The 25,438-nt window shown below is 38.4% G+C and overlaps 3 protein-coding genes across 3 annotated transcripts; all 3 read right to left on the reverse strand.

Annotated features, from left to right (window-relative positions):
* Positions 1–657: 657 nt before the first annotated feature.
* LOC103705547 lies at positions 658–11,594 on the reverse strand. Its single transcript, XM_026804062.2, has 5 exons — positions 11,163–11,594; positions 10,557–10,619; positions 9,644–9,778; positions 3,681–3,940; positions 658–1,396 (listed from the first exon to the last, which is right to left on the reverse strand). The coding sequence occupies exons 1-5, from the start codon at positions 11,481–11,483 to the stop codon at positions 829–831; spliced, it is 1,347 nt and encodes a 448-aa protein (XP_026659863.2). The 5' UTR covers positions 11,484–11,594; the 3' UTR covers positions 658–828.
* An 887-nt stretch (positions 11,595–12,481) lies between these two features.
* On the reverse strand, positions 12,482–15,863 carry LOC103705551. The gene is made up of 2 exons (XM_008789308.4): positions 15,692–15,863; positions 12,482–13,451 (listed from the first exon to the last, which is right to left on the reverse strand). The coding sequence occupies exon 2, from the start codon at positions 13,280–13,282 to the stop codon at positions 12,821–12,823; it is 462 nt and encodes a 153-aa protein (XP_008787530.2). The 5' UTR covers positions 13,283–13,451; positions 15,692–15,863; the 3' UTR covers positions 12,482–12,820.
* Positions 15,864–21,683: 5,820 nt separating this feature from the next.
* Positions 21,684–24,943, reverse strand: LOC103705582 (cytokinin hydroxylase). The gene is made up of 4 exons (XM_008789344.4): positions 24,504–24,943; positions 23,295–23,524; positions 22,582–23,187; positions 21,684–22,299 (listed from the first exon to the last, which is right to left on the reverse strand). The coding sequence occupies exons 1-4, from the start codon at positions 24,787–24,789 to the stop codon at positions 21,844–21,846; spliced, it is 1,578 nt and encodes a 525-aa protein (XP_008787566.3). The 5' UTR covers positions 24,790–24,943; the 3' UTR covers positions 21,684–21,843.
* Positions 24,944–25,438: the final 495 nt, after the last annotated feature.

A 25,438-nucleotide genomic window follows, 5' to 3' on the forward strand; every position in this document is an offset into this window, starting at 1 on the left:
ATATGAAATGATTATAGTGCAAGAGACATAAATCTATCCGAAATATAGCTAAATTTTTTGAATTGAAATCGGATTATATATAAACCCAACCCGATCCGAATGATCCGTGGGTTGGATCTGAATCCAAAATTAGAACCTGAACAAAAAACTAAATTGGATTAGAGTCACGAGCAGCCCTAATCCAACCCATTTGCATCCCTATTTAACATATATTTACATTTGGGTTTCTAAAGTCATAAGCTTCTTATAAAGTTGGCAACCTCTACCGGCCTCATGTTGAATATAGAGAAAAAAAAATTATATGTCCCAAAAAGGATGGCTTATTGGATGCCAGCGCCCAAGTACTATAAGAGAATGCCCCAAAAGATTGCTCATGAGTAAATGACCTACCGCATCTTCTCCATATATTTCCTCTCTAGGACATCGCTAGATTCGTGGGTGTGTGCGTGCGTGCGTGCGTGCGTGCTTGTGTGAGAGAGAGAGAGACAGAGAGAGAGAGAGAGAGTTTTGCATTTTTGTGGTTCAATTATACCTATTTACCACCCTATTCATTAACGGACCCATAAAGAACATGGACATTGAAGACAGACCATACTCCATAACATTATAGAAGCTAATGCAGGGTCAGTGGCAGAAAATCCAGAACACCATGCACTCTTCTGGAAGCTCTATGTTCAAGCATTCTTCAATCTTCGCATAAATTATGTGAAAATAGCATTCTTGAACAGATAATATCCTAATTCCGCAGATAACCAATGATAGATTCCTTTCTGCATTCTAGAATAACACTAACAAAATTGGGTCTCATCTCCTTTGTCAGGTGGCCACCTATATACGCAATGGGATTGCAAAACTACTGAGGTTCCTAGCATTCTCAAGCTCGCTCTCTATGGTGATCTCCTTCAAGCTAGACCATGCCCTCCTTCGCCGCTTACTGGAAACCCCAGTCCCCATTCCTGAAGAAGTTATTTCTGAATGATTTCCACCAACAGGAAGCCTGTTAGGAGTAGAGCCACTGACCTCTTCAGTTACTGCTGCTTTTCCAGGAGTGAGAGATTTCAACTCGGATACAGGTTCTAGTTTTAAAGGGATTTCCTCTCCAACATCCTGATGAACCTCATGTGTAGCAGCTAATACATTCTCAGAGTTACCACTTGCTCTATATGCGGACCAATGTTGATTTGAGTCTGAATCTTGGCTAAGTCTCGAAGCAATTAGATTTTTCATATGGCCTTCAGCAGTCCCCCACTTTAGGTTCCGATGAGAGCAGAAGTGGCATGTGTAGACCACACTGTTCTTACAGAGAACACTAGCCTTCTTGTGCCATCTTCCCTTGTTCACACACTTTTCTATTCGGATGGTGCAGTTAAAGCCAGGCTGCAAGACGGTTTCGCATCTGCAAGACACTATATACACTGTTAAAACTTACAGTGGGGCTCCATGAGTGAAGATCAAAATCAAAATACAAGAAATTAAATGGTCATAAGCAGCTAAATAATTATTGAAGTATGAAAATTTGTACTATGGACAACTGAAATTGAATAAAATAACTGCCACGAACAGCACAGAAAAATAAATGAAATGACAATTCTAGTCACAAAAGATATAACCTCTTGATCTCTGAACAATAAGCATCCAATTAACTGAAAGATGGTGAACACACAGAAAGAGACTAGGGGTCAAAATGCCACAATCATACTAGATTCCTTCACATCTAGGTATTAATAGGGGCGAGGAGCAGTCTTAGGGCCTCGTCTACAAAAGTCATACTTCCCAGAGTATAGAATATTAAGAAAGGAACGGGAGGCATCAATGGCTACATCTAAACATGCATGCACCTGCTCATGAATGTGTATACAGAAACAAAAGCACGCGTGCGTGCACAGAGAGAGAGAGAGAGAGAGAGAGAGTCTTGTTTCAAAAGTTTGAATTTATTGTCAGGCAATAAGTTTGCTTTCGAACTTGGATATCAAACTTTGGCATGTAATAATTTGTTATGCCACTTTTTTAGCTCTTCAGCGACCTCAAAACAATGAGATCAAGAACACAAAGCAGGACACCATACAATAAACAAAATTGTGGATACTTGCTTTAAGCCGTCACATGCAACACAAGGTGCTCTCTCTATGTTCTTGTACTAACTTTATTATATTAATCCGCACAAAATATAATTTCAAATTAGAGATGTTTAAACCCATCCTTTTTTTCCAAAATGATGTTTGACTGCAACAGGAGGCTCAATCAATCTTGTTTGGCACGCAAACTACTTTTCACTTATTTCAGTATTAACAGATCTAGCCAGTCCATTGCTTCCCAGATCTAAGAGAACACAGGCCCCTTTATGTCACTTCTTCTGGTAGGATTTTTCTGTTCAACCTTTATAGTTGGGAAATATTCCCCAGATAAAATATGTAAGAATGTGAAACCCATGTGCATAACCTTAACATGCAGAAAGTATACCAGCTATATCCAGTTGGTTTTATGAAAAAGTATGACTGGAAAAGTTTGTTCGCTTTTGTGTTGGTGTTGAGTCTCTGGCCAAGCAACTTTGAGTAAGAGATAGGTCTATGACAAAGCCTTAAGTAGTGGGGGGAAGGAAGAACCACATTATTTGGTGGACAGTTGGGTCTGTTTGTTTGTTCAAAAATCTTTGGTAAACAGATGGATGAAAAATGCAAAGTACAAGATTCTTTTAAAAATGGAAAAGCTATTACTGAATATATTTTTTTAAGCTTCCCACCATCCAAACAGCTGGAATGGTTGATTTTCACATAAATTATTTTCCAGGTTTCACCAAGCAACCAAAAAAAACTCAAGGCCATGCAACATGAGCAACCTTCTGAAATTCCCCCCATATTCAGAGTGTCGATTAAGTGGGAAGATATTTAATAGAAAAACAAATATATAGACGATGTTTACAGACAAAATTTAAATAAAACCTAGTAGTTATTCAGTTCTGTTAACTGATGGCAGCAACTCGAACAAGCTTCTCAAGAAACAATTACTATGAATAACAATGGCATCAAGATTAGCAATTATAACAGTGCCCCCTTAGGAGAAAGGTATTATTGCCCAAAAAAAAAAAAGAATGATATGACTTCATTTGTTTGGATCCCAAAGACAGAATAACACAAAGCTCAAGTGAATTTTTTACTTAAATAAATCAATATAACAAGAAAGGAATCCAAATTTCGTTCATCTTCTCTGGCTATTGGAGGTTTTAAAAGTTATAGATAGATCACTGATAGAAAGATGAGCTAAGCTTGCTTTTCAAAATACAAATAAATTATATAGATGATCCGACCTCCACAAGAAGATAAGTTGATGCTTTTTTATAATTGTTTTCAATAAATAACTGAAGTTCACCTTACTAATCGCATAAACAAAATACAAAACATAGGCATACATTTAGCAGGAAAAGTTTAACATCCACCATGCATTTTTGTAGCAATTACACTAGCATCCGAATTTTGAAAGCAAATCACAGACAGCAGAATGTATCAAAATATTTGCTTGTTCTTACTTGCCTCTCGCAACAGATAACCTAAACACTGTCAGCATTATTATATGCTAATTTTGCTGTTAACTTAGGTATGCACTCGATCAGTTAAGCTGAAGTAGGACATTGACTAAGCTAAGTCCAGTATGCAAAAGAGAAGAGTAAAAAAACAAAAACTCACCTCTGGCAAAGAAAAGTTGAATGATCTAGAGGAATCCCTGACGCTTCTGCTTCTGCAGCCAAACATGCTCCAAAAAAAGCACCCAAAGGAGGTATTCTAGCTTCCCCACCAGCCCATGTTCCCAGTCGTTGCACATGCTGCATCTTCAATACAGAATTTATGTCAACATTCTTTTTACCAGTGTTTTCATCACGAAGTGTTGTATTTTCATATATTCTTGGATTTAATGAGGCAACTTTCTTCTCTTGTTTCCTTCCCATCTACATATGACCAAAACAAATGGAAAACTAGTCAATAGCAAGAAGTATCACATGTCTGAATATAGTGCATAGCTATTATACAGCAAACTATTCAATAATAAATTAATCTAAACATATAATATTTAAGTATATCAAAATGCTAAACTGAATAGAACCTGCAGAATAGTCCAATCTGCAAGCTGATGAGGTTAAACTTCACAGAAATTCACATCTTCTAGTTGCGGTAGGCATGACTTCAAGCAAAGAATCATGCACGAGACAGAACAAGCAAGGAAGTAGAAAACATAATACACCAATATGTTGATAGAAGTATTAGCTGTAGCTAAAAATCAAATCAAGAAAAGCATCAAACTTAATTATTTACAAAAAAACCTTCAGTCATCAGTTTGCATTTAGCTTCCTAATCCTTCCATACAACTTCCATCTAGGTTTGTTTAGGTTTTTGGTTCCTCTTGTAGACTATGCTATAAAAGAATAGTTTCCAAAGGGTAATAAAGGCACATAATCAAAGCAATCAACTAAGGATGCACCCAACAAAAACAAATGAACATATAATGCGCAGATCCTCGAAAAAAACGATTTGTCGGGTCAGTTAAGTTCATATATGTATAAAATATTGATGACAGACCTCTAGTTCTCCATTTTATATCATGTTGGGTACTATGGAGGTATTCTAATTGAATTAACAGAGCCATAAGAGCCTCCTTTAATTGCTGACCAAAACAAAAGCTAACTCACCAAGAAACAACTAAAAAAAAAATCTTATTACGATATTATCCCATTATTTCTGATCGTTGTCAACTGAAACAAGAAAGCAATAATAGTCACTTAGACATTTCATCAAACATTGGCCTAACAATGAAAATGCACATACCGTATAATTTACAATAACCATAAAAGCAAACATTTGATTCTTAGCCTAAATACAAAACCTTGAAACAATATACGTTCCCTATCGATCAGAGAGAGAAGGATGATAGAGTCGGCGGTGGATGTAGGGCAGGAAGTTCGCGGGAGGAAAACGAAGTGGGTACAGCGGAGTACCAGAAGATCAAAGAAGAGAACAATGGAGGCTCTCCGGAGCGGAGGAGTCGACTGCAGCGGCGGTGGGGCACTAGGAGGGGCGCGGCGCAGGAACCGGCGAGGTTCGCTTAAATAGACACGTAGGCTAGGATTTTCTAGCCTCCGACTCAAACAGAAAAACTTTTTTCCTCTTTCTTTTTTGGTGGTGGGGGCCGGGGGGGTGTTAATGGACCGGACACTCACAATAGCTCTGATAGTTTTGATTGTTAGCACGCCCATTTGCTCCAGAAAAAGATTTAATCAGCCTTAACATGAAGCTCCTGTGAGACCTGTTGACATTTGTACGAACAAGATAGAAAAAGGAATACAGTTGCCATGATAGACTATAACGGTTTACAACTATGAACTCAGAGGTGATGCATATTAACCCTCTCCAACACTCCAGCTTACCTAAAGGGCTATATAGCTGATCTGGAAACTATAGAATCAAATTTTCACCAAGACAAGCATTCACCAAAATTTTTGAAATGCTCTGTTTCAGCCTCATCCTCGTTCAAAACTAATTTGAAAAGCATCAGCCCATAAACTAGCAGCAAACTCTGGATGGACTCTGTCCTTCTCTTGAATAACAAAGCCAGACATCCTAGCTTTGTTTGCTAAATAATTGACAGCTCGATTAGCCTAATGATATGCATGAGAAATCCGAAGATTACGAAAAGCTTTTTTCCAAGCCAGCAAATCCTGTAACAGAGTGTAGTTTTGGACTAGCAATAGAGGTTTCAGAGAGCCATTGTATTACTGTTAGTGAATCACGCTCCACCTAGAGTTGCTGTGCATGCAACTTGAATATGGACAATTTGACTCCAATCCAAGCAGCTGCCAACAACAAAAGGCACCGAAGAGAGTGGCAGTAGTTTGCCTCTAGCTCTCATTAGTTTCCCCTGATGATTACGGATAACATAAGCAGCAGCTACTGTGGAGGAAGATACTGTAGCATCGGAGTTCAGTTTGAGAACTCCCATTGGAGGAGGAAGTGTTGGGGCCAAAACAGAGATATTACGGAATAAATTAAGCCAAAATCAAAACAAACTAGAAGCAATATTCACATAGGCAATATATCAAACATCTGGGAAGCAGAAAGAAACCACACTAAATTTACATGAACAAATCCTCCAGTGTAGAGAAAAATATCACGGAGCAAATTCGATCAATTCACTATAATAAGTACAGAGTTTACAATACTCAAATTTATGCCCAAAACTTGAGTCCTTAGGAACACTCCTGTATCACCTCCCTAAGAGTAACAATTATCTCACCCAAACCACCTGATGAATCCAAGAACGTAATGAGATCCCTAACAATGAATACTACAACTCTCTATAGCATCCAATACAATTTTTAGATAGAAACCCAATTTGTTAAATCTCCGTGTGAAAACCACAACCAAAAAGGACAAGAAAAAAAACCTGTTTTTCTTCCTTTCTTCTTCTACGTTCGGCGTGCCAATTTCTTTCACACTGCGCCCTCTGCCAGGAATCCCAAGAGCTGACGCGCCGTGGCTTTCTGTTGTTCCCTCACACGCCTTGCTTCTTTTTTTTTTTCCTCTTTTGTTTCTTAGCTGCTCTATTGTTGCGTTTGATGTGCCGCCGCCCTTGGTTCACGCATCACTTAGAAAACCAAAGATAGCCCTAATGGCCTATTGGGCCTCCTCAAGTGTGGGCTGGACCCACTTACAGGAAGCCAACACACGACATAGCCGATCCTCACATGGCAGCCTTCTCCACAGTAGCTTCCACCAAAATGTTTAGACCGTCATTGGCCCATCTAACTTCCATACGCATTTAAAGGAGGTGTTCCCAAATGATGCAACTGGCTGCTTAAGAATTGGATACATGTCCTTTAGAGAAATATGATCAGCCCCATTGATACTTGTTAAATGGTCGCATTTAATTCTAGCATGTCTTTTTCACGTTCATTTACTTCAAGTTTTATCCAAATTATTTGGTGCTTGATTTATAAGTTTGTTAATATCAAAGTTATATTTGTTTCAAGAAGTGCTTTTAATGATTATCTATCAATTTAGCATCAACCTTTGAATTTTCGTTTCATCTTGGAATCGATATAATCGAATTTACAGCACAACTAGGTGTGGGAGATATAAAGGATGTTTGAAAAGAAGCAAAGCATATATTTGGTTAAACTAGTTAATGCAAGCAATTTAGATAAATTTTAAATTTTGAGAAAAGAAAAAAGTTATTGTTAGCCAAGGATTGCTTGTTCCCTAACAGATATAGTTGGAAGAGTTTTCGAACTAGAGTTTTAGTGTGGTAGGAATAGATTAGACTCGCTACACAAATATGTTTGTATGGAATTTAAGCAACAAGGGAACCATTTTTTTAATTTTGTAAACCAAACAAAGAAATAGATGATGGCTTTAGAGTCCAGCTCAACCACATATGTTGGACTTCGGGACTCCATTACAATGCAGTAACAAGGCCTAAAGTAGCTTTGTCCTTCTAGCATAATAGTTCAATTCTCCTAATCCTTTTTTTGAATATTTTAATGCTTTCCCATCCCACATGGCTCGAGATTTTAAAATAAAATCTGAAAAAATCTATCAAAATCAAATGTAATCCTGGAATACCTTCCCTCTGTTCATGAATTATGATGTTTGGGTTTGGTGTCGGATCATCATTAAAAGAGTACTTAACTAAAATTTCAAAATCAATCACTGTAGCATAAGAGAACAGGGCCTATAGAGTTATAACATAATAATTAAAAAAGAAAAAGTATGGAGAAACGTATATGCTAAAATTACATAAACAGATCAAAGAAGAACAATATCTGTGGATGTGTGAAGCAAGAGCTATATCCATCTTATCATGGGATACATCCATCACAAAGATCAAAAGATAATGCTACCATAATTTGATGCAAATTCACGAATCTGCAATGAAATAGAAATATAAAAAAAGATCCTAATGAGCTTTGATGAAAATACATTTTTTTGAAACAAGAAATTTATTTGTTGACTAAAAATTGCCACAAGATAAAGGATTCACATGTACAGCACAGTTGAATCTCCAATTTGAGCACACATACTGAGAAAATTTATATCAAGGAAGAAAACTCAGACAGGAAGCTTAGTTTTGGGGTTCAGCTGAATATTGACTCAAAGAACACTATCAATGCCAGCAAAGCCCCACTAAAAAAAGTAGCTGGCTGATGTTAGGTTGACAGTCAGTTTCATGGGTCAAACTATGAAATTACTGACTCAAAATTGCTGGGATAATGCTTGATAATTTTACTTATTGTTATGCAAAGATCAACACAAAGACTTTCCATATTGTTTGATATCAAAGCGCCAAATTCCAGCATCGATAGCATTAGGTCCACACCTTCTAATAGCCAGGTGATGAAGGACACAATAAGAAGCTCTAATGTCACAAGAATGACTTGGAAAACGAGGGCTGTTAACAGGTCAGCTCAGGTCTGAGTACCTCCCTACATGGTCTAGACTAACTGGGCGTGTCTAGAACTCAGCTTTTACCAAAACCCTCAACCATGAATCAGGTCAGGCTGGAGTCCCAGTAGGTAAAACCCATTATAGTTTGATACTGTACCCAACACTCAAAGGGTACAGTCTGGGTCCAATACCCAAGTGAGTACGATAGTGCATGTCCTCTGGATATTTCACTAATGACCTATTACCAAGGGCGATGAGTATTTTTACAAGAAACATAAAGGTTGTAAAACCATAAATATAATCATCAAGCCTTCATCCCAAATAACTGGGACTGGCTTTATAGATCCTCATTCACCAAAGTATAAGAACAAAACAACACATTATATATCATATAAGCTATCGAGTCTCTTCCTGTTGGCTTGAGTTCCTGCAAAACTAGTCCCAAAACTTAATGTATTAGATGGACAGCTCAGATCATGACAGGTACACTTTTGCTAGACCTGGACCCAAGACCTGGAACATGGAAGTTTTAAAGGTCTATTTTTGTATTCATGCCTAATCATTAGGATTGTAAGTCTTGACAAGGTCTAGGTCCATAATTCTTAGTGATAACCTTATGAAAAGCTGGAAATAACCATGGACTTATATGCAAGAGGAATTTTCAACAAAGCTCAATAAGATCTTGGCATAGGGGCGAAAGGTAATTAAGAAACTTCATCTTCCTCAAATGTTTTTGAAGGAAGAAAACTTACATCAAAGTCATCTGAAGGGTAAAAGGAGAAACAACTTTTTGAGAAGAACATTGTCTAACATACTGAATGGTGGTCAGAAGCTATAATTTTTGAGAGGATGAAGTTTTAATTACAAGTTCTAAACATGGGCACTAAGTCCAGATTATGAGTAAAGGACCCTGATTCACAATTAAAAATGTTAACAGCATATAATTTTCAAAAAGTAACTCCCTGTAGTATTACTTGCATGCAAGCCACATCAGTCATAAAGGAAGATTATTAGGAAAAAAACTATGAAAATTAATTTCAAACTATTACACGAGCTCTCTGAAAGCAGTTTCAGAGTTGCAAGGAGGCACAAATTATAAACATAATACAGACTGATATTTTGAATGCTGATACTCGAACATTTTATGTAAGGGCAAGATTACAAGGATAGCTATGATACAATGAAGTAAAGCTAACCGTGAACAATTATTCTACCTTGAGATTGAAATCCAACTGCCTCATTTTCTGGTTATATTTCTGGAAATCGGAACCCAGAGTTTCATGTGTAGCTCCCCCAAGGGCAGTTATTGCTGGGACAGCATCATCCGGCCAGCAAATTCTTCCAGCAGACTGCAGAAACAGTACTTGATAAATAATAAAAGAGGTAGAAAGAAATGAAAGGAGATATTATTTTGTAATTTCACCGTATCTTGTAAATATTCAAAACTTGAAATTTTATTCATAAGATCTATATTAACAAAAATAAAACCAATGTTATAACCAATCATTGTAAGCGAAACAGAGAGCAAACATCATAGGTTAGACAGATATTAAAATACTCAATTCTTGTAACTGATCACTTAAATAAAACATAAAACATAACATAGTTACTATATCGTGAGGTTCCTCAATACAATCTGTAAGCTAACATCAGAAAACATCTATAATTTAGAATTTCAAATTAATGATAGGATACAAAGTAATCTCCCTCGCCCTTTCTCTCAGAAGAAGTAAGGCAATATAACTACCAGTAGATCTGAGGACTGAGGGGCTTACAACAAATAGACTCAGGGACGGCAACCTTCATATGTGCAAGTGCACATGCCTTTGGTGTTGAATAGGGAGAGGGCAAGGAGATACAGACTTGGTCCCAAGCAAATGGTGCGAAATTTGAAGTGTAATCATGGTTATGCATCGTTTCATGCTAAATAGTTCTCTTTCCACAAAATGACCAAGTTCAAAGAATCCCAAGGAAGTAATTCTAGTATTCAAATATTTTAATTTTTTTAACCAGCTCATGCAGAAAACACTTACTGTCACATTATCACATTTCATATCCAGTTCAACGAACTGTAGAAAGATCAAAACAAATGAACCCAGTCTTACAATCAGTAAACAAGAAATTCACCTTAATAATCGCAACATAGGGTTTCTGCTTCTTATCCTCTGGAGTCAGGAGTACCGGATCTTCCTGCATGCAGCATCCAAAAAAAAAAGAAAAGAAAAGAAAGAAAAAATGACAATCAAACACTATTCTCCTCCATTTTCCTCTACTCCCTACAAAAAAAAAAAAGTTGATCCCTTATGAAAATCCAAGAAGCAAAAAAGAGCAATCGTCAAACATCCATCTCCCACAGCAGATCGAGAACATCAAAACTCCAAAATACCAAAATGAGCAAACATAGCCAGAAAACAAGAAATTTCAAAAAAAAATCAAGTCGACCCTCGAACACTACCAAATATAGCAAATAGTCTAACAAAGCTAAGAATTAAACAAGAATACTCCTCAATAATCCAACTCCCACAGCAAATGAAGAACATTAAAAACCCTAGAATACGGCAACGAACAAAGATAGCTCAAGATACGGAAAATTTTCAAGAACAATGGAAAAATCGTAGATACTCGCAAATCCGAGCATTAAACAAGTGAAATCTTCATGAATCCAATTCCGGGAGCAAACTAAGATCACCAAGAACCCCATGCGACTAAGATTAAAGATGTCCGGAACCTCACCAGCTCGAACGTACTTCCGTCGTACTCGAAGGAGCAGTAGTGCCGCTTCTTCCGCTTCCCTTTTCCAGAAACCCTAAGCACCCGCCCCTTCGGCTTCGCGTCCTCCAAGGGCGGCTCCTCCTCTTTCCTGTTCCCTCCACCTCCGCCGCCGCCGCCGCCGCTACTGCTTCCGCCGGCGGCATCGCCGCCTCTGCTCTGCGGTTCCTTCTCCTCGTCCTCCACGCGGAGCTTCTTCCCCTTCCTCCGCTCGCCGGCGCCGTTCCTCCTCGGCTCCTCCTCGTCCTCGCTGGTCGAGACTTGCGTGAACCGCCTCTTTCCCATGGGGAGCTTGTGATCGTTGCCGCGGCCGAGCGGAACAAGGGGTGGTATCTTATTCCGCGGCCGCCCTTGTGATCGTTACCTTACCTCGCTGTTTATTTTTGTACATATTCTTGTACATAATTTTTATCTTATTAATAATGTTGGGTGGTATCTTGCCTCCCTTATCCTTTTTTTTTCAAAACAAGAAAAGAAAAAAAAAAGATAAGATAAAAAAAAATAACTAGAAATTAAGTGCTAAAATGGAGAGCAAAAATTTCTAATCTTGCTGGCTTATACCACCTAGATAGAGTAGATGTCTGATACGCCAAATTCGATGATCAAGATATTATTTGTTGATACAATTTGTTTGAAAAAAAATATAGATTAATGATGTCATGTATAGTCTATACCTTATATAGAATTTATATCTTTTTCTATAAAAATAGAATGTGAACATATAAAAGTATTATAGTGCAAGAGACATAAATCTATCCGAACCGGATCTAAATTTTTTGGATTGGAACTGAGTTATACATAGATCCGACCCGATGACCCATCGGGTCAAAAATTATAGTCATGGATCCAACCTGATCTGATTTTCTGTTAGATTGGATCTGGATCCAAAATTAGAACCCAAATAAAAAATCGAATTGGATCGAAATCACAAGTAGCCCCAATCCGACCCAATTGCATCCCTATTTAACATATATTTACATTTGGGCTTCTAAAGTCATAAGCTTCTTATATAGTTGGTGACTTCATATTGAATATAAAGAAAAATAAATTATATGTCCCAAAAAGAATAGCTTATTGGATGCCAGCGCCTAAGTACTAACATTGCTCGATTCGTGTGCGTGTGCGTGTGTGTGTATGTGAGAGAGAGAGAGAGAGAGAGATGCCTATGGGTTAGAAAGGATGAGATGCCTGATGCTTTCAAAAATCTTTTGTTTGCCGATTCTGTACCCGTAATGTATGATGCACCTGTTTCAGCATGGGAGAGGAAGAGAGGGAGAGAGAGAGAGAGAGAAAGAGAGTTTTGCATTTTTGTGGTTCAATTATACCTAATTACCACCCTATTCATTAACGGACCCATAAGGAACATGGACATTGAAGACAGACCATATTCCATAACATTAGAGAAGCTAATGCAAGGTCAGTGGCCGAAAATCCAGAACGCCATGCACTCTTCTGGAAGCTCTATGTTCAAGCATTCTTCAATCTTCGCATAAATTATGTGAAAATAGCATTCTTTAACAGATAATATCCTAATTCCGCAGATAACCAAGGATAGATTTCCTCTCTATATTCTGGAATGGCACTAACAAAATTGGGTCTCACCTTCTTTGTCAGGCGGCCACCTATATATGAAATGGGATTGCAAAACTACTGAGGTTCCTAGCATTCTCAAGCTCGCTCTCTTTGGTGATCTCCTTCAAGCTAGACCATGCTCTCCTTCGCCGCTTACTGGAAACAGTCCCCATTCCTGAATAAGTTATTTCTGAATGATTTCCACCAACTGGAAGCTTGTTAGGAGTAGAGCCACTGACCTTCCTTTTCCTCTCAGATGTATTCGCCAGTTTTTCTAGTGGAGTTACTGGAATCTTAGCAAGAACCTCTTCAGTTACTGCTGCTTTTCCAGGAGTGAGAGATTTCAACTCGGATACAGGTTCTAGTTTTAAAGGGATTTCCTCTCCAACATCCTGATGAACCTCATGTGTAGCAGCTAATACATTCTCAGAGTTACCACTTGCTCTATATGCGGACCAATGTTGATTTGAGTCTGAATCTTGGCTAAGTCTCGAAGCAATTAGATTTTTCATATGGCCTTCAGCAGTCCCCCACTTTAGGTTCCGATGAGAGCAGAAGTGGCATGTGTAGACCACACTGTTCTTACAGAGAACACTAGCCTTCTTGTGCCATCTTCCCTTGTTCACACACTTTTCTATTCGGATGGTGCAGTTAAAGCCAGGCTGCAAGACGGTTTCGCATCTGCAAGACACTATATACACTGTTAAACCTTACAGTGGGGCTCCATGAGTGAAGATCAAAATCAAAATACAAGAAATTAAACGGTCATAAGCAGCTAAATAATTATTGAAATATGAAAATTTATACTATGGACAACTGAAATTGAATAAAATAACTACCACTGAACAGCACAGAAAAATAATCGAAATGACAATTCTAGTCACAAAAGATATAACCTCTTAATCTCTGAACAATAAGCATACAATTAACTGAAAGATGGTCAGCACACAGAAAGAGACTAGGGGTCAAAATGCCACAATCATACTAGATTCAGTCGTAGGGCCTCGTCTACAAAAGTCATACTTCCCAGAGTATAGAATATTAAGAAAGGAACAGGAGGCATCAATGGCTACATCTAAACATGCATGCGCCTGGCTCATGAATGCGCATACAGACACAAACGCGCGCGCGCGCGCGCACATACAGAGAGTCTTGTTTCAAGAGTTTGAATTTATTGTCAGGCAATAAGTTAGCTTTCGGACTTGGATATCAAACTTTGGCATGTAATAATTTGTTATGCCACTTTTTTAGCTCTTCAACGACCTCAAAACAATGAGATCAAGAACCCAAAGCAGGACACCATACAATAAACAAAATTGGGCATACTTGCTTTAAGCTGTCACATGCAACACAAGGTGCTCTCTCTATGTTCTTGTGCTAACTTTATTATATTAATCCGCACAAAATATAATTTCAAATTAGAGATGTTTAAACCCATCCCTTTTTTCCAAAATGATGTTTGACTGCAACAGGAGGCTCAATCAATGTTGTTTGGCATGCAAACTACTTTTCACTTATTTCAATATTAACAGATCTAGCCAGTCCATTGCTTCCCAGACCTAAGAGAACACAGGCCCCTTTATGTCACTTCTTCTGGTAGGGTTTTTCTGTTCAACCTTTATAGTTGGGAAATATTCCCCAGATAAAATATGTAAGAATGTGAAACCCATGTGCATAACCTTAACATGCAGAAAGTATACCAGGTATATCCAATTGGTTTTATGAAAAAGTATGACTGGAAAGTTTGTTCGCTTTTGTGTTGGTGTTAAGTCTCTGGCCAAGCAACTTTGAGTAAGAGATAGGTCTATGACAAAGCCTAAAGTAGTGGGGGGAAGGAAGAACCATTATTATTTGGTGGACAGTTTAAGGGTCTGTTTGTTTGTTCAAAAATCTTTGGTAAACAGATGGATGAAAAATGCAAAGTCCAAGATTCTTTTAAAAATGGAAAAGCCATTACTGAATATATTTTTTTAAGCTTCCCACCATCCAAACAGCTGGAATGGGTGATTTTCACAAAAATTATTTTCCAAGTTTCACCAAGCAACCAAAAAAAACCTCAAGGCCATGCAACATGAGCAACCTTCTGAAATTCCCCCCAAATTCAGATGGTAGATTAAGTGGGAAAATATCTAATAGGAAAACAAATATATAGACGATGTTTACAGACAAAATTTAAATAAAACCTAGTAGTTATTCAGTTCTGTTAACTGGTAGCAGCAACTCGAACAGGCTTCTCAAGAAACAATTACTATGAGTAACAATGGCATCAAGATTAGCAATTATAACAGTGCCCCCTTAGGAGAAAGGTATTATTGCCAAAAACAAGATCGGTATCACTTAATTTGTTTGGATCCCAAAGACAGAATAACACAGAGCTCAAGTGAGATTTTTACTTAAATATATCAACATAACAAGAAAGGAATCCAAATTTCGTTCATCTTCTCTGGCTATTGGAGGTTTTAAAATTTATAGATAGGTCACTGATAGAAAGATGAGCTAAGCTTGCTTTTCAAAATACAAATAAATTATATAGATGATCCGGCCTCCACAAGAAGATAAGTTGATGCTTTTTTATAATTGTTTTCAATAAATAACTGAAGTTTCGCCTTACTAATGGCATAAACAAAATACAAAACATGCGCATACATTTAGCAGGAAAAGTTTAACATCCACCATGCATTTTTGGAGCAATTACACTAGCATCTAAATTTTAAAAGCAAATCACAGACAGCAGAATGTATCAAAATATTTGCTTGTTCTTACTTGCCTCTCACAACAGATAACCTAAACACAGTCAGCATGATTATATGCTAATTTTGCTGTTAACTTAGCTATGCACTCGATCAGTTAAGCTAAAGTAAGACATTGACTAAGCTAAGTCCAGTATGCAAAAGAGAGGAGGAAAAGAAACAAAAACTCACCTCTGGCAAAGAAAAGTTGAATGATCTAGAGGAATCCCTGATGCCTCTGCTTCTGCAGCCAAACATGCTCCAAAAAAAGCACCCAAAGGAGGTATTCTAGCTACCCCACCAGCCCATGTTCCCAGTCGTTGCAGATGCTGTATCTTCAATACAGAATTTACGTCAACATTCTTTTACCAGTGTTTTCATCACGAAGTGTTGTATTTTCATATATTCTTGGATTTGATGAGGCATCTTTCTTCTCTTGTTTCCTTCCCATCTACATATGACCAAAACAAATGGAAAACTAGTCAATAGCAAGAAGTATCACATGTCTGAATATAGTGCGTAGCTATTATACAGCAAACTATTCAATAATAAATTAATCTACACATATAATATTTAAGTATATCAAAATGCTAAACTGAATAGAACCTGCAGAATAGTCCAATCTGCAAGCTGATGAGGTTAAACTTCACAGAAATTCACATCTTCTAGTTGCAATAGGCATGACTTCAAGCAAAGAATCATGCACGAGACAGAACAAGCAAGGAAGTAGAAAACATAATACACCAATATGTTGATAGAAGTATTAGCTGTAGCTAAAAATCAAATCAAGCAAAGCATCAAATTTAATTATTTACAAAAAAAACCTTCAGTCATCAGTTTGCATTTAGCTTCCTAATCCTTCCATACAACTTCCATCTAGGTTTGCTTAGGTTTTTGGTTCCTTTTGTAGACTATGGTATAAAAGAATAGTTTCCAATGGGTATAAAGGCACATAATCAAAGTATCAACTAAGGATGCACCCCACAAAAACAAATGAACATATAATGCGCAGATCCTTGAAAAAAATGATTTGTCGTGTCAGTTGGATTCATATATGTATTAAATATTTATGACAAACCTCTAGTTCTCCATTTTTTATCATGTTGGGTATGACTGAGGTATTCTAATTGAATTAATAGAGCCATAAGAGCCTCCTTTAATTACTGACCAAAACAAAAACTAACTCACCAAGAAACAATTAAAAAAAAAATCTTATTACGATATAATATCAACAATTATCACATTATTTCTGATGGTTGTCAACCGAAACAAGAAAGCAGTAATATTCACTTAGACATTTCATCAAACATTGGCCTAACAATGAAAACGCACATAGCGTATAAAACTATAAATTACAATAACCATAAAAGCAAACATTTGATTCTTAGCCTAAACACAAAACCTTGAAACAATGTACGTTCCCTATCAATCAGAGAGAGAAGGATGATAGAGTCGGTGGTGGATGGAGGGCAGGAAGTTCGCGGGAGGAAAACGAAGGGGGTACAGTGGAGTACCAGAAGAGCAGAGAAGAAAACAATGGAGGCTCTCCAGAGCAGAGGAGTTGACGGCGGCGGCGGTGGGACAGCAGGAGGGGTGCGGCGCAGGAACCGGCGAGATTCGCTTAAATAGACACGTAGGCTAGGGTTTTCTAGCCTCCGACTCAAACAGAAAAACACGGCGACGGTGTTCGTACAAATGTCAACAGGTCTCACAATAGCTCTGATAGACTATAACGGTTTACAACTATGAACTCAGAGGTGACACATATTAACCTTCTCCAACACTACAGCTTACCTAAAGGGCTATATAGCTGATCTGGAAACTATAGAATTAGAATCAAATTTTCACTAAGACAAGCATTCACCAAAATTTTTGAAATGCTCTGTTTCAGCCTCATCCTCGTTCAAAACTAATTTGAAAAGCATCAGCCCATAAACTAGCAGCAAACTCTGGATGGACTCTGTCCTTCTCTTGAATAACAAAGTCAGACATCCTAGCTTTGTTTGCTAAATAATTGACAGCTCAATTAGCCTCATGATATGCATGAGAAATCCGAAGAGTACGAAAAGCTTTTTTTCAAGCCAGCAAATCCTGTAACAGAGTGTAGTTTTGGACTAGCAATAGAGGTTTTAGAGAGCCATTGTATTACTGTTAGTGAATCACGCTCCACCTAGAGTTGCTGTGCATGCAACTCAAATATGGACAATTTGACTCCAATCCAAGCAGCTGCCAACAACAAAAGGCACCGAAGAGAGTGCCAGTAGTTTGCCTCCAGCTCTCATTAGTTTCCCCTGATGATTACGGATAACATAAGCAGCAGCTACTGTGGAGGAAGACACTGAAGCATCCAAGTTCAGTTTGAGAACTTTCATGGGAGGAGGAAGTGTTGGTGCCAGAACAGGACTATTGCAAAATAAATTAAGCCAAAACCAAAATTAACTAGAAGCAATATTCAGAGAAGCAATATATCAAACACCCGAGGAGCAGAAAGAAAATACACCAAATTTACATAAAAAAATTTTTCAGTGTAGAGAAAAAAACCACGGCGCAAATCCGTTCAATTCACTATAATAAGTATAGAGTTTACAATACTCAAGTTTATGCCCAAAACTTGAGTCCTCAACAAATTGGGAACATTCCTGTATCACCTCCCTAAGAGTAACAATGATCTCATCCAAACCTTCACAATATGATGAATCCAAGAATGTAATAAGATCCTAACAATGAATACTACAACTCTCTATAGCATCCAATACAATTCTTAGGTAGAAATCCAATTTGTTAAATCTCTTTGTGAAAATTACAACCAAAAAGGACAAGAAAAAAACCTGTTTTTCTTCCTTTCTTCTTCTACGTTCGGCGTGCCAATTTCTTTCACTGCGCCCTCTGCCAGGAATTCCAAGAGCTGACGCGCCGTGGCTTTCTGTTGTTCCCTCACACGCCTTGCTTCTTCTTTTTTTCTCTTTTGTTTCTTAGCCGCTCTGTTGTTGCGTTTGATGTGCCGCCGCCCTTTGTTCACGCATCACTTAGAAAACCAAAGATAGCCCTAATGGGCTATTGGGCCTACTCAAGTGTGGGCTGGACCTACTGACAGGAAGCCAACACACAACATAGCCGCTCCTCACATGGCAGCGTTCTCCACAATAGCTTCCACCAAAATGCTTTGACTGTCATTGGCCCATCTAACTTCCATACTCATTTAAAGGAGGTGCTCCCAAATGATGCAACTGGCTGCTTAAGAATTGGATACATGTCCTTGAGAGAAATATGATCAGCCCCATTGATACTTGTTAAATGGTCGCATTTAATTCTAGCATGTCTTTTTCACGTTCATTTACTTCAAGTTTTATCCAAATTATTTGGTGCTTGATTTGTAAGTTTGTTAATATCAAAGTTATATTTGTTTCAAGAAGTGCTTTTAATGATTATCTATCCAAATTATATTTGTTTCAAAGTCAATATCTTCGAATTTACAGCACAACTAGGTGTGGGAGATATAAAGGATGTTTGAAAAGAAGCAAAGCATATATTTGGTTAAACTAGTTAATGCAAGCAATTTAGATAAATTTTAAATTTTGAGAAAAGAAAAAAGTTATTGTTAGCCAAGGATTGCTTGTTCCCTAACAGATATAGTTGGAAGAGTTTTCGAACTAGAGTTTTAGTGTGGTAGGAATAGATTAGACTCGCTACACAAATATGTTTGTATGGAATTTAAGCATCAAGGGAACCATTTTTTTAATTTTGTAAACCAAACAAAGAAATAGATGATGGCTTTAGAGTCCAGCTCAACCACATATGTTGGACTTCGGGACTCCATTACAATGAAGTAACAAGGCCTAAAGTAGCTTTTTTGTCCTTCTAGCACAATGGTTCAATTCTCCTCATCCTTTTTTAAAATATTTTTATGCTTTTCCATCCCACGTGGTTGGAGATTGTAAAATAAAATCTGAAAAAATCTGTCAAAATCAAATGTAATTCTGAAATACCTTCCATTTGTTCATGGATTATGATGTTTGGGTTTGGTGTCGGACCATCATTAAGAGAGTACTTACCTTAACTAAAATTTCAAAATCAATCACTGTGGCATGAGAGTATAGAGCCTATACAATTATAACATAATAATTGACTAACATTTTTTTTTCATTAGAATGTTTTTTCTGGCAAGATGATTCTTGGAAATATGATATCTGAAAAAATAGTTTTGGCATATTTGATTGATCATGAAAAGTGACATATTCCAAAGTGGCTTATATTTGGTTGAGCATCTACATTTCTAAAAAAAATGTACGAAATACCAATTATACCCTTAATAAAGAAAAATCCTTAATGGGCTTTGATGGCCTATGGGTATTTTTGGGAAAAAAAATGATCCAAATTTTTAACCGGTGAAAAAATAGTTTTTCCATCTCCATCATAAATTTCTCTTTTCTTGAAAATCTTATTCCCATGAAAATGTTATTTTTCCATATCTCTTCTTTGAAAACTCTAACCAAATAATAATTTTTTTTATTTTATTACTATACTTTTTCCGCGAACCAAGCAAGTCGTCGTAGACTTGGAATATGGTAGCCAAGTGGAACTCACGAATCCTGGTCTGTTCATTCTTAACATGGAGGTCTCTCTTATGATGTCAGATAATTTTAACATATCGAGGAACTTTCTTGTAGTAGACTTGGTATTGGACATGTTTTCTCCAAAGAGAAAATGGTTTCATCTAGATGTGATCGTGTGGAACGGCGCCTGCGTCCAAAGTAAAGGTCTAGATGTTATGCGGATTGTTAAACATGAACAAGCGTGTATGGAACAGCCACTACATCTACATGCATGTTATTATCGTTTTACGTGGAATCGGCCATCCGGTGGAGGTTCACGTGGCATGAAGGATAAATTCATGCCACCTTCCATGTAACGCTAGTTCGTGTGCTCAAGAAAACTGGATCTCTTCAGAGTCCAAAACACATGCCTTGGCCCAAAAGTTGGTCAATGATTTGATCAACGAACGTCTCCAAAACTCGCTATATTTGACCATCCAAAGCTATCCCTTGAATAGTTCCAAGCGACCGGCCGGTCATTGTAGCATTCTTATTAGGACCTTTTGATGCAGGGCAGCAGGAAAAAAAAAGGAAGAAAGAGAGAAGAGGGAGGACTTGGCCTAATTGAAAATTATCTCTTTACGCACGGTTTGACCATGTTATGGAAAGTTGAGTTAACTTAGAGAAATTATACCCTGCACATAATTCCTTTTTTTTTCTGGGTACTTGCCCGTAATCCACTTAAATAATACGTAGGTTAGAACCTGTCTCTATTAAGAAGTCGTCCTCCAAATTGTCGTGAAGGTTTTAATAACTATGTCCTTAAGACAAGTGGGTCACACCACTTTCCAAAGAGTGGCATGAGCTTGACAAGTCAAAGACCTACCACATGACTGAACAATAATATGTCAAATATGGCCCTTATGGCCTGTTCAACTTTTCTTAAATTTTTTTAGTAAAATCAGATAAATTAAACCAATCTAAAAAAAATACATCTGTATGAATCAAAATAATAAAAATATACAAAAAAATCTAAAAATATATTCAAACTAACATTCAAAAAATAATTTTTATATGATTAACTATATATATCATGATCCGATCATCTGCATTATTAGTTTTTTTTTTTTTAAGATGTGTCACTTTCATGTTGAGTGCATGTTCTCCTACCGTGTTCAATTGGGTAATGTCTCTCTCCACACATTCTAGTCCTTCAAAAAGCACATTAATTCTAGCTAGATTCTCTAGCTAGGTTGCGACCGGGACTGATGGATTCATCCTGGTGTTGGTATATCTAAGTGTTTGAATTGACTTGCTTTGTGAAGGGGAGGAGCAGTGTGAACCGTTTGAATCGTGTGGTGAAATAGCGGAGCAAGTGGAGGCCCAATAATGCATGTCGTACCGATATTTACTCGACAAGGAAAGAGACGGTGGAAAACCCTGCAAACCGAACCACGACAGTAGCATTTATGGCGATCATGTTGACCTTGGATGTTTTATAATTAGTGCACCAGCAATTGTGCATTAATTTATAAGGTTTTGACAATGGACCACTGAACTCTTGGATCAGTTTGCCTCCATTTTTATGGCTTGATATATTCGCCGCCAGCTTGCATGCATGGTTCAGAACTAGTAACTAGTTGGACTTCAAGAAGTGCGAATTCACATGTGACTCGACTACTGAAAAATTGCAACTACTATGGAAACTGATTAAAAGGAAAGCTGCGTAATATTCTACATACATACATACATACATACGTCCATATATTACACGCATGAAGCAAAATGTGACTGCCCGCTTCAAATCTCACACTAAGATGCGTGATGAGCCTGACTTGATTCTTCTAAAGAGTGAAGGATTAGATGCAGCCCATGAGAAGGTCTTAGAGACAGCATGATCCTAGGTGAGTGCGAGTAAGCTGGAGAGATGGAGAGAGAGAACTTGCGAAGGATGAGGCTCAACACAATCTTGTACTCCATTGCAGTCAGGTTCCTGCCCACGCAGATCCTCCCCCCAAAGCCAAATGGCAAGAACCCCATCCTATGCTTGCACCCACCATACAGACTATCCTTGAACCTCTCTGGCCTGAATTCGAACACGTCATCGCCCCACAGGTCCGGATCATGGTGCATACCGACCACGTCGATCCACACGTTGGTCCCTTTAGAGATGACAAGGTCTCCGACCTGGACGTCTTCCTTTGCCTGCCTTTGGACATTTGGTGCCGGTGAGTAAAGCCTCAGGACTTCGTTCAGCACCCATCCCATCTGCACAGTTGTACCATGAGAAGATAATTAATTCGATATTGCTGCAAAGCACTAGTGTCGGCAGAGATATGGTACAAATTTGGCCCAGCGAATGGTTGGTAGATGTACAAGAAGAGAGAGAGATGGAATCCTACTACTGACGGTGGTGGATACTCCTAGAGCTGGAGCAAAGGATATATACTATCTGAACTACATGGTAGGAGTAGCAATAGAATGGGCGATCTCCTTGGAATTCTTTTCGTTGATTTATTTTTATGTTCATAGAGAGCAAGAGAGGCTTACCTTTGTTAGCTTCGAGAGCATATTCGAGTCAAGGGGTCCTCCTCCAGAGACTTCCATGATCTCATCTCGGAGAGTCTTCTGCCACTCGGGGTACAAAGCCAGCAAGAGCAGAGTCCAGGAAAGGGCAAGGGCAGTGGTCTCGTGGCCCCCGAAGAAGAATGTCTTGCACTCATCCACGAGCTCCCGACTCGTTAGCTTCCTCTCGAGCTGCGCATTGTTCTGGTTCCCAGCAAGCAGGAAACCGAGGAGGTCCTGCTGGGTGTTGCAAGTTGTTTCCTTTCTTGAATCGATGACGGCGAGGAGGAGTTCGTCGATCTCCTTGCCTAGCTTCCATGCCGCGTAGGTTTGTTTGGCATACAAGAGGTTGCTGAAGGGGACTCCCACCAGGCGGTTGGTCTTAAACAGCATGATTTGCATGGCTTGGAGCTTCTCGAACACCTTCTTGCCAGTTTGCTCGCTGATGCCAAAGCTGGTCTTAGCTATGATTTCAGCTCCATTTTTGCTGATATCCTTCTCCACATCTATTTCATTGTGGCCCAAGGATACACGCTTGCTCCACTCATCCAGCATATTGGCGGTAGACTCCACCATTGTGCTTATCATAGCCTACATACATACATACATACAATAAATATGTATATATGTAATCTAGATATGTATATATAGACAGATGGGGGGAGAGAGATCGAGAAAGAGAGAGGGAGGGGAGTTACATTCAGGTTGGTCATAGAGAATGCTGGTGCAATGATGTGCCTGTGAAGAGCCCAGTCGTTACCGTCGACCATAACTAGCCCACTTCCAAACATTGGTTTTCTGTCATGCTTGAACACATTTGGCTTGCCCCATTTCTTGCTCAAAATCCCTGAAGTCGCTTGTTTGAGGAACCCAGGGTCGGCGATGTACATGAATGGTTCTGTGCCTAGCCAGTAAATGAAAACCTTTCCTGCAAGCCAACATGCAATATAAATTGAAAGTGCTACCATATAGACAGCATATTTAAGTGAACTTTTAACCTTGATCTAAGTAAAGACTTATTTTGCTAAAGCGAGAACCAAATATATGATATATAAATTACACAAACCCCTGAGGTGATGTGGTTTCAACTTCTATGAAAATTGCAACGCTCTTCAATAAGAAGAGGCGTTTTCTCTCAACCATAAAGGATGGAGGATAAACACCATCAAGACCCTTTCCAGAGTAGGCAGTGTCTGTACGTGCTTGTAATTCTAATACGATCAACTTGAGCTTAATTGTCACCATGTATGAAGATGAATCTACTAGAAAAAGTTAATCGGTGATCTTAATCAAATATTGCAAAAACTCCAAACCAGAAAGTATTAATCGTTATAAACCATAGCTCTTTCATTCAAAAAAAAAAGAACTATAGCTCTTATACCTCTTTCACAAACTAGAGGGGACCTATGAGCTCGTGAGCGGCCATGTCACCGCGTATACACCACGTATGCTTACCGTGCATTTTTTTTTTTTTTTTTTTTTTTTTTGAGGTGAAGGGAGGCGAAATACCACCCAGAAAAATTTTATTGGGGGAAAAGAGTGGTTAGGAATCTACAAGTGGTGATTAGCTCCCCAGTGGAACATGAAGCAATCAGCTTGTTACAGTGCCTGATAGGTGCAGAGCTTGCAGCTGGGAAAACAGCATGCTGAACTGATCAGAAAACAGCAACAAGATCGAAACCAATGAAAACAGAGATAGGACTGAGAGAAGACCAATAAAAGATGGCATGCAGAACAAACTTATAAAGATGTAAACAAGATGCAGCAGATTCGCCAGTGAAAGCATGGCAGCAAATCTGGAGCGAAAGCTGGGCTGAAGACAGAGACTCTCCAATCCGGGGCAGAAAAAAGACCATGCAATCTCAGATCTAATTAGTGGGTTTCTTTAAGCTTTCTTGTCAACTCACCGTAAGTTTTTCTCCATCGAGCAAAGTAAGGGAACACGAATGAGTGGATATCATGAGTGAAGCTTGATGAACCTAAAGCAGAAGCTCTCTTTCCTTTGTTGCTCATCATCTCCATTATGTTTCCCATCGGAAACGATGGAGGAGGGCCGCTAAACCCGTTCCTTTTTAACCTTTGCCACGCCGCAATGGGTGAAAGCCAAAAGATGAAGATGGCCCGGCAAATAAAGAGGAGAAGAAAGCTTCCCATGATCAAGCTCATGGCATGCATGGACGGAAAGAACTCCATGATGTTGCTCTTGAATAAGAAGCTCTTATATTTGTGCTTGGCGTGGACAGGAGGACGGGTATAGCCCCCGATATATAGAAGGAAGGGGAGCCTGGGGAGGGGAAGATTGTTTCCGTTCAACGTACGTTGTCCAACTTTGACTTGGAAAGTCAGCAGAAAAACGTATATGAAAGAGCAGAAGCTCAGAAAATTTTTCTCGGCTCTCCGTATGGTGGGATTTCAACTTATATCGTGTTTTGACGCTGTTTGTCCTTTACATGCAAGCATGACGCATTCAATGAGGTAAATGCTCTTCTTTGACTAAAGTCTCCGGTGCCAGGGCTCCTTCTCTCTCTCTCTCTCTCTCTAATTTTTTTATCATTCTAACATCCTTTCATCCCACAAAATTAAAAATAAAATATCATTAAAAAATAGCGGTATAGTCCATCTATAAAGCTCCATCAAATTGACAATGCAGAGGAAAAAAAAAACTTCCAAGTTGGATGTTGATAATGGTGTGAACCAAGCCGTCCAACAGAATTTTTTTGGAAGCAATCTCGAAATGGGAATGTCGAGCTCATTTATATCATCGACACCCTAAATTAGTGTATTTTTGTTTGATTTATAATGTTCGATGCGGCCAAAATTCTAAGCAGCAAAATTTATTTTG

The sequence above is a fragment of the Phoenix dactylifera genome, chromosome 17 (genome assembly GCF_009389715.1).
Source record: "Phoenix dactylifera cultivar Barhee BC4 chromosome 17, palm_55x_up_171113_PBpolish2nd_filt_p, whole genome shotgun sequence".
Taxonomy (NCBI): Eukaryota; Viridiplantae; Streptophyta; class Magnoliopsida; order Arecales; family Arecaceae; genus Phoenix; species Phoenix dactylifera.